The 12,925-nt window shown below is 34.5% G+C and overlaps 1 protein-coding gene across 1 annotated transcript in view; it reads right to left on the bottom strand.

Moving 5' to 3' along the window:
- KLHL1 (kelch like family member 1) overlaps positions 1–12,925 on the bottom strand; it is a 393,181-nt gene that overhangs the window by 239,989 nt on the left and 140,267 nt on the right. Inside the window, exon 3 of the mRNA XM_045080638.1 lies at positions 2,731–2,867. Within this exon, the coding sequence (XP_044936573.1) occupies positions 2,731–2,867 (137 nt within the window). The remainder of the gene's footprint in view (positions 1–2,730; positions 2,868–12,925) is intronic.

Raw genomic sequence — 12,925 nt, 5'->3', positions numbered from 1 at the left:
TCTCAGAGACTAGCTAGCACACTACCTAAATGGACACATATACAGATTCATCCTATTATTACCTTTCTGTCATTGCTCACTACATCTCTTCTATTGTTGTAATTTGTTTGAAAAAACCTATAAAAAGATAAGGTACTTTATCTTATGCCCCAAATTCTCCCAGTATTAGCTTGTAAATTATTTGCTCATCTATCTCTATAAACCAACAATAAGAAATTTATCAATGACCAGGGAGCTATGGATATTGCATCAAAGACCAAAGGAGCAGTGGCAACTGAAAGGCTACTTTATATCTTTTCTGCCTTCCATAAAGCTGAGCAAATCTGGGTCACTACATTCAGCAGGGAGCTTTGAAACACCTTCCAACTTTGTTCTGCATGATGATGAGTGTCTTTTGACCTAGTTTTGAATAAGAGAAATGCAAGATTGCCAGGCCATGGAGACTGTAAGGATTGGATTTATGTCTTTTTGTTCCTAGAAAGAACCCTGAAATGTAAGTTTCATAATTCTTCCCTTTCAAGGAAACAGTGTGGTTATGTTTATTCTCTTGGTTGGGAGGCCAAAGATCCTTTATGTTACTATTTCAGGTTGTATGTAGATTGAAGACTAGATGGTTTTAATGGCCTTCAGCTTGACTGAGCTGTAAACTGGCTACTTTCTGAACTTCAGATCTTTGGTCTCCCTTTTCTCAGATAATTTACTTCAGAGAACTTGTACTTGTTAAGTTCTTTCTCTACCCCTCTGAGATGTAAGTAAATTTTAAAGCCTTTTTGCCAGTTTTACAACCCAGGAATCTTGTTCTTAAGGCCCCAGAAGCATTCTCTTTGAAATGTCAGCTTCAAGGATGATAGTAGTACCCCTATCTTTCAGTTTTTGTGGGAAATAGACGTATAATTTGAGTGAATGTCTTGCTCTGAGTTGTAAAACTACATTATATCCCAAAGATAGGAAAATGTTTACTTTTCCTTTAAGTAAAGCCAAACAGTAAACACAGATGGTCTGTGTACTCTCATCCTAACACTTAAAAACCTCTCCCTCTCTTTGTTTCAGCAGAATTAAAGACTGAACTTTGTTTTTCTCTCCTTTTGCAACAGCCTTGAATACATACTTTTCCACTCGCTTACCTTTGTCCAGTGCAATATTTGCTTGGGCAAAATATAATTTAAAAATAATTGTGGTCAGGTGCTGAGTAGCTCAGTCAGTTAAGTGCCCAATTCTTGATTTTGGCTTAGGTCATGACCTCAGGGTTGTGAGATCCAGCTCTGTATGGCTCTATGCTCAGTCAGCTTGAAGTTCTCTCTCCCTCTCCCCCTGCCCTTCCACCCTGCATGGTAACTCACTCTGTGTGTGCATGTGCTCGCACTCTCTCTTTCTCTTTCTCTTCAAAATAAATAAATAAATCTATTTAAAAATGAAAATAAATAAAAAGAACTGAGGCTGGAAAATGTGTGTCTGTCCATCACATTGCTACTTTGAGATAAAGCACCCAGAGCATGAGCATTTTTCTTTTCAAAGAGTCTTCATTTACTGATTAAGTGTTATAGTAGCAAACTCCCCTCTATGAGAAGCCAAATCCTCCTTCAGGAAGACAGATTCCCACTAGTCCCACAGCATTTTGGTCCTAGCAGCTGATCTTTGCAATGCCAACCTCTTGTTTCCCATAACCAAATACGCTACAAAAACACAGCTCCTTAAACTAGGGTCCTGCTGCTTTGATTATCAAGCCCTAGTCTACAGTTTTTCTTGTTTCATAGTATGATTGAGAGTTCATGCAAAATAAGCCACATGGCATTTCAAATTATATATATACATATATATATATATATATATATATATATATGTATATAGACAACTTCAGTTCATACTATCTACCTTGGCTTGTATCACAATACCTTATTATAATGACTCCCCTTACCACAATCATCTTGAAAATTATTAAAATGTTTTAAATTAATATGAGCCCTGATAATGCTTCGAACAGCAGGGTTTATGCCTTCTAACTCTTCAGGTGTCACATTATATCAATATTTATTCCCACATCTAATTCTTCTCCTCTCAGACTATGAGCTTCTGGAAGATGAAGACATCTTATTCATTAGTTTATTCTCCAGAGACACAGCTGATACTTGCACACTGAGAAACGTTCAACAAATGTTTGCTAAATTAGCAAACTTATTTGAATATACTAAATATAACATAATGCAAAGGCCATTAGAAAATGTCCACATAGTAGATCAGGAAGAAAAAACCTCAAAATGTAGTCATTTCCATAACTCTAAGTATCTTCATTGTCCTTTTCAGCTAAGTTTGTCAATTCCACCTTAAATGTTCTATGAAGATTTTAATATTAAAATAATAAATTTTAAGGAGAAAAGAGTTATTTCAACCATACTTTCCAATGATAATATATTTCTCTTCCTGATGCTCTCATGATGGACATTTAAAAATTCTTATTTAATAATTAATAACCTCTTTGCTCCACTCCCAAGCTCACTCTATTGACTATTTATTTTTATAAGCTTATTAAGACCTTTGTAGATGGGAATAGGGTACATGTATACATATATACATATGTGAGTCCATGACAAATGAAAAGGTAGTCTGATTTTTCCCTGATAACCTTTTAACTGAAAAAGAGAAAGATACAAACTAAGCACATTTTAACCTTTAAATTCTCAAATTCTCAAATTTACAAGACAGCAACATGAAGCTATAATTCTTTTACTGTACCTGTATATGCAAACTGCACAAGGTCCCAGAGGGCATTGGGGTCTATGCCTTCCATCTTGATTTCCTCTTGCTTGGCCTCACAAACATCACTGGTAAACATGGCAGCAAAATAGTCGGAGACTGAGCTCAGAACAAGCCTGAAAGAATCATAGGGTCCAGTTTAGGTCATGAATGTAAAGCAGCAGATGCTAAGTGTCAATAAGAATGTAGTACAGGGCACCTGCGTGGTTCAGTCAGCGAAGCAACTGACTTTTGGTATCAGCTCAGCTCATGACCTCTGGGTCCTGAGATGGAGCCCTTTGTCAGGCTCCACACTCAGTGTACAGTCTTCTTAAGATTCTCTCTGCCCCTCCCACCCCGCTCACTCTTTCTCTCTAAAATAAATAAATAAATCTTTTAAAAAATGCAGTACAAAGGTACTCTATCTACCTACCTACCATCTATGTATCTCTGTAGCTATCTATCATCTATCAATCTATTTATTGCTTTATAGATTTTACTTCTCAAAACTGAGTTGGGAAATTTTGTACCACCTTTGATCACAGAACATCCTTCTATCATTTTAAATACACCCCCCCATTTAGTTTTCTTCTCTCATTTCAGTACACATTCTTTCTGTCATATTTAGTTTTCCATCCTTTTGGATGAGAATCCAATTATTTCTGTCTATATACTCACTTTTTAACCACACTATCTACTAAAGACTCTGATTATTTCCCACTGAATTAATGGTGCTTCTATATTGAGAATTTGAGTCCTGACTGTAAACTTATCTATCTCTGAGATTTCTATTGTTTTTGCTTATTTGCCTGCTCTTGTGACAATATAATATTCTTTTCAATGATATGATCCTAAATATGTCTTTATAATCATATGAGACAAGTCCTCCATCTTATTTTTATCTATTAGTGAAGTTTTATTCTTTAAATCTTTAAGTTTGTTAAATTCTTTGAATAAGTTAAATGGAATTTTAATTAAAAATGTATAGAATTTCTGATTTTGGTGATTTTTGGTATCATTTATAATATAAAGTCATCCAGCACAGAAGTATAAAATATCTCTCCATGTATTCATTATATCCTGCTGCTTTCTATTCAAATTTTAAAGTTTTCCCTAAAATTGCCTTATATATTCTTGGTTGATTTTTTTCATACTTTAAAGTGTTGTTGGCATTATGTGTATTAACTTTTTAAAAAATTCTTCTTGTCTTGGTTTTTGTTGGTTTAAAATTAATTAGTTGAATCTTTCATAAATATATCTTTTATCTGGCACATTTACTGAATTATCTTACTAGTTCTTTTGACTCTGCTATTTTTCGTTCTCGGTAGATATTTATATCACTTGCAAATAATCCCATTTTACATTATTCTTGTTTGTTTTCTATAACTTTTTTTCTGTTGATTTTCTTAAAACCTCATCCAGGACCTCTAGTCTTCCAGTGGTGTGTTGAAAAGTCACTGTGCCAGGGGGAGAAAATTTCTGTTTTTCTCTGTCTTCAAAGGCACAAATCTAAAGATTTTCCTTTTAGTAAGATACTTGCTGAGTGTATTACTATGTAAATTTACCATGTCAGAAAGTCCCCTTCAATTTCTAGCTTTATTAACCACTGTTAAAATATATGGGTGTTAAAATTCACAAAAGGCCTTTTATCTTAATCAAAATTATCTTTAGGATTTTCTATTTATAGTCACAAGAGAGATAAATCTATAATTTTCTCTTGTAGTAATTTCTGATCAGACTTTTGAGTTAATATTACATAGCCTCATAAAATGAGGTGGCAACTTCAACTCTTTTTAATTTTGGATAATGATTTATAGAAGAAAGCAATTAATTTTTCCCTTAAGTTGTTGTATAACTTACCTGAAAAAATATCTTGATTTGACTATTTTGAGAAAAGGTGACATGATCTCATTTTAATTACTTAATAAACTAAAAGGATTATTTTTGTGCTCTGTGTCTTCATTATCCACTCTTACATTTCACATTTTTAAAGATTTACACATTTTATCTTGGTTCTAAAATTTATTGGTGTATAGTAATGTATGTAACATTACATGTGGCTTTAATTCTACATATATATTCTCTGTTCATTTGGGTGAATTTTTTTATTGTCTTTTTAAAAAAAATCTCACTCATTAACATTTTAACTACATCCTTTTTGCATATTGATGAAATTTTTTGTTTGTTTTTTTTAAATTAGTTGTTCTTGAGTAGGGATCCAAATTTTTTTTTTCTGTAAAAATGCCGATATTACACATTTTAGGCACTTAGAGTCATATATATAGTCCATCACACAGTTCTTTTTCAAAAAATAATTTTCAGTTGACTAAAATTAGAAAAATAACTTTTAGCTCATGATCTATGCAAAATAAGCTACATACCGATTTCACCCCTGAACAGAAGTTTGCTGACTTTGTCCAGAGATTATAATATTGATCTTTAACTAATAGCAGTATCATCAAATAAAATTATACTACCATGAATATTATAAGAGCCTTACAACAGCATAATTCTGTTTACCCAATCCTGGTCAACCAAGAATTTCTTAAAAGAAGAACATATATGTAAAAGTAAAAATTTATTTTATATTTATCCCCTTCTTCACTTTTTCTGGGGCGCTATTCATTTCTGAAGAAGTATACTTCTATCTAGTATCAATAACCTTAAACTGGAAGAAATTTTTTAGTATTGTACTGCAGGTGTGATAATAATAAATTCTCCCAATTTTCATTTACCTATAAAGGTCTTTATTTAGCTGCATTGGAAATATCTTAAAAACTTATTTTCACTTGATATAGAATTCTAGCTTTGGGGACTAGGTAAATAACATTCTATTATGAACTAGGCTCCAATGTTTCTAATAGAAAATCAGCTGTTTTTGTATAATTGTTTTCCTGATTTACTATGTCCTTTATATCTAACTGTTGTTACTTTTTTTCCCTCTTTATCTTAGGATTTTAACAATTTGATATGCCTAGGTGTGGTTACTTCATATTTATTCTCACTATGGTTTTCTAAACTTTCTAGAGCCATGAATGGACATTTTTTGATTGAAATCCAAATTTAGACTTCACGTTCTCTTTCTAGGACTCTAATTACATATATGTTTCAGTAACTGACAGTGCCTCACAGATTGTTCAGTCTTAGTTCATCTTCTCTCAATTTTTCTTCTACTCTGTGTTTTACTGTAGATGAATTTTAGTGACTTGAATTTTTCCAAATATTTCCAATATTCCCACTGCTTTATTCATTATATTTATTTTTTCCTGTAGATATTTTAAATTACTTTTCATAGTTGCTTTAGGCCTTTACTGAAAATTTTAACAACTGGATCATCTCTAGGTTGGTTTCCACTTACTGATTTTACTCTTAACAATGAATTACATTCTTCTGTTTTTCCCACTGTATTGCAATTTTCAGTTGTATAATAGCCTTTAAAAAAAAAAGTTGAGACTAAGAAAGGAATGTCATTCTCCTCTTTGCTTATTTATATTTCTTCTCTTGTTTATGCCACAGGTTTCTGATAGCTTTAAAGAAAAGATATAAATATTTCACTTTTTGATGATTTTTTGTCATTTTAGGGGAGTGAAGATTTTTTATGTATTTTTTCCTAAGTGGAGGGGTGCCTAGGTGGCTCAGTGTCTTGGGTGTCCAACTCAATTTCAGCTCAGGTACTGATTTTGGGTCATGGGATCAGTCATACTCCAGTCTTCATGCTCAGTGCTGAGTCTGCGTCTCCCTCTCCCTTCCACCCACCCCATGCGTACACTTTCACTCACTCTAAAATGAATAAATAAATAAATAAATCTATCTTTAAAATCCTAAGTGGAAATATAAATTTCAAAAAAATTGAGTAAAAGTTTTGACAATATATTCTGATTCCAAAAAATAAGAACTGTAAAAAAAAAAAATGCATTGTGGTTAAGAGGTATCTTTTTCATAGTTGTTTAAATTATAAATTCTGAAACTTCTTTCTGCATAGAATAGATTAAATTAGTACATTCTTAAAGACAATCAGAAAAGGTTACTCATTGATGGAAAATGGTGTTACAAATATGTAAATGGAGACTAAAATAAATCCTATGACTCTGGACTAAAATCAGACATATAAGTGTAAAATTACAGTTCTAAATTTAAAAGCAAAATAGATTCAGCTTGGGTCGTGATCTCAGGGTCCTGGGATCGAGCCCTGTATGGGGCTTTCTGCTTGGCAGGGAGCTTGCTTCCCTCGCTTTCTCTGCCTGCCTCTCTGCCTGCTTGTGATCTCTCTCTCTGTCAAATAAATAAATAAAATCTTAAAAAATAATTAAAAAATTAAAAAATAGAAATACTGTTGGTGCATGTGTATGTACATTAAGGAATCTTTGGGAAAAAAATAGACTACAGGGCTGAAATATGGAAAACACAAGATGAGCCTAGAACATCTTCTGTTCTTGAAAGCGAGGAAATGTTACAAAGTGATAGGGGATATATCAAAAGAACCAAATGTGATGTTTACATCTGTAAGCTAAACAACAGTAAACTGTGGACCCACTTTGTTGTTGTTGTTGTTGTTGTTGCTTTAAGATTTAAATTTATTTATTTTAGACAGCAAAAGAGAGAGTGGGGGGTGAGGGGAAAGGAGAAGGAGATAATGTCTCAAGCAGACTCCACACTGAGTGCAGAGCCTGATTTAGGGTATGATCTCACAACCCTGAGTTTAGGACCTGAGCTGAACCAAGAGTCAGATGCCTAGCCAACTATATCACCCAGGTGCCACAGATGCACTTCTTTCTAAGAACATTGTAAGGGAAAAGAAAGGAATAAAGGTCAACACAGGGCATTGTTATCTAAAAGCTTTCATAGTTTTCAAATCTGGAGATATTCTTTTTCAATTACTTATTTTGTAATAATCTTATTTCTATATAGGTAATCTATAGATTTCTAAGATTTCTACCTATATAGATTTCTACATAGGTAATCTTATTTCTATATAGATGAAGGGCATAGCAAAAGTTAACTTCAACAAAGAGAAACATTCCTTCTTAAAAAAAAAAAAAAGAAACATTTCTTCTTTTAACTGAAAAAAAAAATCCTTCAATATATACTTTATGTATGTAAAGAGTACTTTATGGGATCCATGATTTTAGCTACCCTATTAATATTAATGCCTAGGGTGAAAACATGTTGAAAATACTTAAAGTTATCAATTGGTTACACATTTAATTGAGCCATTAGTAACTAAACCTGTTATATCTTTATATTCTCAAAATCTGACAAAATTTTGCGGACCCAGGTGTCTTCAAATATTTACTACATACCAATTAGATAGATCAGTGTCAAATCAGTTTTATCAAAAGAACTAAATATGATATTATATGCTATGAAAATAAGCTGTCATAAACCAGAGAGATATATATTATTCCTAGAGCACAACAAGTATACTGATATAAAGTTAACCAGTTTAATCTTACATACAGAAAGGCTTTATTCATAACAGGGACACATCCACATAGAGAAAAATATGTGACTTGTAGAATTAAATCTTAATTACATGAAATTTTTTCAATTAAGTATAACATACAAAACATGTTATATTCTTTCATTCACTAACAGAAGTGCAAACAAGTTAATACTGCATTTAGATTAAGTGACACATGAGATGGAAATTAGATTTTGGAGGAGGGATTTAATGCATAACAGAAAGAAGTATCTTTATATGTATGTATATAAATTCTATTAATGCAAGGAAAGCAAGAGCCGAAAATGCATAAATATGTGAATCATGCAGCCATTCTGGAAAATCTCTCCTTGAGGTCATCACAAATTTATTTTCTGTCAAATCTATTCAACTTTTCTAGCTGTACTCCAATTTATTGGCAGGGTTTGACATTGTTGACCTCCTCCTCTTCTTTAAATCCCTTTTTTAGCTAAGGCAGTAGAGACTCTCTTATCTCAGCTTACCTCTGATTCATTGACTTCTCTCTCTACTCTTATTTCTTTTTTTTTCTTTTTTTTTTTTTAAAGATTTAATTTATTTATCAGAGAGAGAGAGTGGGGGAGAGAGCAAGCACAGGCAGACAGAATGGTAGGCAGAGGCAGAGGGAGAAGCAGGCTCCCTGCTGAGCAAGGAGCCTGATGTGGGACTCGATCCCAGGACGCTGGGATCATGACCTGAGCCGAAGGCAGCTGCTTAACCAACTGAGCCACCCAGGCGTCCCTCTATTCTTATTTCTTGACTCTTTCATTAACCTAGGTTTTTTCTCAGACCTCTAAATTTTTGCTTTAACACTCACTGTTTCAGAATCATCCTGGAGCATGGTCTTAAGTATTACCATTATGGTGGTTTTAAATCTTGCCATGTATCTTGAACGCCTATAGAAACTGCTCACTAGATAGCCCAGCAGTATTTCAGGATGCTCTAAACTAACTTCCGAGTCTTCCCTCTGAGATTATTTTTTCATTTTAACCTCTCTGTTACTAACTGGTGCACCACCAACATATTGAACTTTTACAGTAGATATTAAGAAGTCACTATTTATGTCGCCTTCTCTTTCATTGTCTATATCAAATAAGACACAAAATCCATCTTTTCTTTTGTACTGGAATTTGTGTTAACCGTGGTCAGACCCCCTTTATGAGGCACAACTAGGTCCCTAGTGCTAGTGATATCATCTAACTGTTCCCATCTATCCCTTCTCTAGAATCACACTTGGCCCAATAGGAGCTGCCTCCCTGGGAGTTTATGTGTTCTGCTCCTCTTAGCTCATCTCTGACCTGCACAACCTCCTCCTACTGTCACCTGTGAGTGGGCCCAATGACAATGGATAATAAATGCAGAGTGCATTCACAGGTGACAGTAGGTAGTAGTACTACCTCTTACTAACTTGGGTGAATGTCTTAATTTTTCTATATCTCCAGTTTTTACTCTGTAAGAAAAAGTTGAGGAAAACAAGAATTCCCTTCTCTCCTAGGACACAATTGCTAAGTAAATTCAAAGAATGTCTAGCAGGGCCTGCACATAACCAACATAGTGAATGTTAACTAGCATTAGGACCATTATTATTATTATTGACTTAATTATGATACTCCCTTCTTAATTATGATACTCATATAGAAATCTACATGAACTTCTAATTATGCACATGATTTCACATCCAAGTTTCTCTACTGGTTTTCAAAATCTGTCATAATCATTTTGTCCCAATTTTTTTGGCTTAGTTTTCCAGGATTTCCAATACAAATGACTCCACTTTAAGTAAGCCAGTACCTCAGAAGTTTCACAAATTCTTTACTCTCTATTTTTCCATATTATTTTCACTATCTGAAATAGCACATGTGGAATGGTGTTATGTTTTATAATCTTTTTGCATCAACAACAAGGAGTAGACTAAGACATACATATTTAATGTGCATTTGTTTTATGCAAGGAAAGAGGCTTCATGTACTGCTGAATACCAGTGGTAGGTATAAAGGAGGACATTAAAATGATACTTTAATGATGGGAAAACAAGTGAAACAAAAGTTTTTCAGCTTCTCTTATCTCTCCCTCTCCCAGTTTTATTGAGATATTAAAACATATCATTTATTTAAGGTATGAAATGTGATGATTTGATGCATATACATGTTGAAAATGATTATCACAATGTATTTATAATTGTAACATTTTGGCAAATTGATTCCTTTATCATTATATAATGACCACCTTTGTTTCTTGTTACCATTATGCCTTAAAGTCTACCTTGTCGATAAAAGTATTACTACACTTGGTCTCTTTTTGTTTCCATTTCCTTGGAATATACTTTTTAAATTTTTTATTTTTTATAAACAGGGGTACAGGTCTGTGAATCACCAGGTTTACACACTTCACAGCACTCACCAAAGCACATACCCTCCCCAATGTCCATAATCCCACCACCTTCTCCCAAACCCCCTCCCGGCAGCAACCCTCAGTTTGTTTTGTGAGATTAAGAGTCACTTATGGTTTGTCTCCCTCCCAATCCCATCTAGTTTCATTTATTCTTCTCCAACTCACTTAAGCCCCCATGTTGCATCACCACTTCCTCATATCAGGGAGATCATATGATAGTTGTCTTTCTCTGCTTGACTTATTTCACTAAGCATGATATGCTCTAGTTCCATCCATGTTGTCGCAAAAGGCAAGATTTCATTTCTTTTGATGGCTGCATAGTATTCCATTGTGTATATATACCACATATTCTTGATCCATTCATCTGTTGATGGACATCTAGGTTCTTTCCATAGTTTGGCTATTGTGGACATTGCTGCTATACACATTCGGGTGCACGTGCCCCTTTGGATCACTACGTTTGTATCTTTAGGGTAAATACCCAATAGTGCAATTGCTGGGTCATAGGGCAGTTCTATTTTCAACATTTTGAGGAACCTCCATGCTGTTTTCCAGAGTGGCTGCACCAGCTTGCATTCCCACCAACAGTGTAGGAGGGTTCCCCTTTCTCCGCATCCTCACCAGCATCTGTCATTTCCTGACTTGTTGATTTTAGCCATTCTGACTGGTGTGAGGTGATATCTCATTATGGTTTTGATTTGTATTTCCCTGATGCCGAGTGATATGGAGCACTTTTTCATGTGTCTGTTGGCCATCTGGATGTCTTCTTTGCAGAAATGTCTGTTCATGTCCTCTGCCCTTTTCTTGATTGGATTATTTGTTCTTTGGATGTTGAGTTTGCTAAGTTCTTTATAGATTCTGGACACTAGTCCTTTATCTGATATGTCGTTTGCAAATATCTTCTCCCATTCTGTCAGTTGTCTTTTGATTTTGTTAACTGTTTCCTTTGCTGTGCAAAAGCTTTTGATCTTGATGAAATCCCAATAGTTCATTTTTGCCCTTGCTTCCCTTGCCTTTGGCGTTGTTCCTAGGAAGATGTTGCTGTGGCTGAAGTCGAAGAGGTTGCTACCTGTGTTCTCCTCAAGGATTTTGATGGATTCCTTTCGCACATTGAGGTCCTTCATCCATTTTGAGTCTATTCTTGTGTGTGGTGTAAGGGAATGGTCCAATTTCATTTTTCTGCATGTGGCTGTTCAGTTTTCCCAGCACCATTTATTGAAGAGGATGTTTTTTTTTTCCATTGGACATTCTTTCCTGCTTTGTCGAAGATTAGTTGACTATAGAGTTGAGGGTCTATTTCTGGGCTCTCTATTCTGTTCCATTGATCTATGTGTCTGTTTTTGTGCCAGTACCATGCTGTCTTGATGATGACAGCTTTGTAATAGAGCTTGAAGTCTGGAATTGTGATGCCACCAACGTTGGCTTTCTTTTTCAATATCCCTTTGGCTATTCGAGGTCTTTTCTCATTCCATATAAATTTTAGAATTATTTGTTCCATTTCTTTGAAAAAGATGGATGGTACTTTGATAGGAATTGCATTAAATGTGTAGATTGCTTTAGGTAGCATAGACATTTTCACAATATTTATTCTTCCAATCCAGGAGCATGGAACATTTTTCCATTTCTTTGTGTCGTCCTCAATTTCTTTCATGAGTACTTTATAGTTTTCTGAGTATAGATTCTGTGCCTCTTTGGATAGGTTTATTCCTAGGTATCTTATGGTTTTGGGTGCAATTGTAAATGGGATTGGCTCCTTAATTTCTATTTCTTCTGTCTTGCTGTTGGTGTAGAGAAAGGCAACTGATTTCTGTGCATTGATTTTATATCCTGACACTTTACTGAATTCCTGTATAAGTTCTAGGAGTTTTGGAGTGGAGTCTTTTGGGTTTTCCACATATAGTATCATATCATCTACGAAGAGTGATAATTTGACTTCTTCTTTGCCAATTTGGATGCCTTTAATTTCCTTTTGTTGTCTGATTGCTGAGGCTAGGACCTCTAGTACTATGTTGAATAGCAGTGGTGATAATGGACATCCCTGCCGTGTTCCTGAACTTAGCGGAAAAGCTTTCAGTTTTTCTCCATTGAGAATGATATTTGCGGTGGGTTTTTCATAGATGGCTTGATGATATTGAGGTATGTGCCCTCTATCCCTAAACTTTGAAGAGTTTTGATCAGGAATGGATGCTGTACTTTGTCAAATGCTTTTTCAGCATCTATGGAGAGTATCATATGGTTCTTGTTCTTTCTTTTATTGATGTGTTGTATCACATTGACTGATTTGCAGATGTTGAACCAACCTTGCAGCCCTGGAATAAATCCCGCTTGGTCGTGGTGAATAATCCT

The sequence above is a fragment of the Mustela putorius genome, unplaced genomic scaffold, assembly GCF_011764305.1.
Source record: "Mustela putorius furo isolate JIRA1106 unplaced genomic scaffold, ASM1176430v1.1 tig00000480_pilon_pilon_pilon, whole genome shotgun sequence".
NCBI lineage: Eukaryota > Metazoa > Chordata > Mammalia > Carnivora > Mustelidae > Mustela > Mustela putorius.
This window is presented reverse-complemented; position numbering and strand designations above follow the sequence as displayed.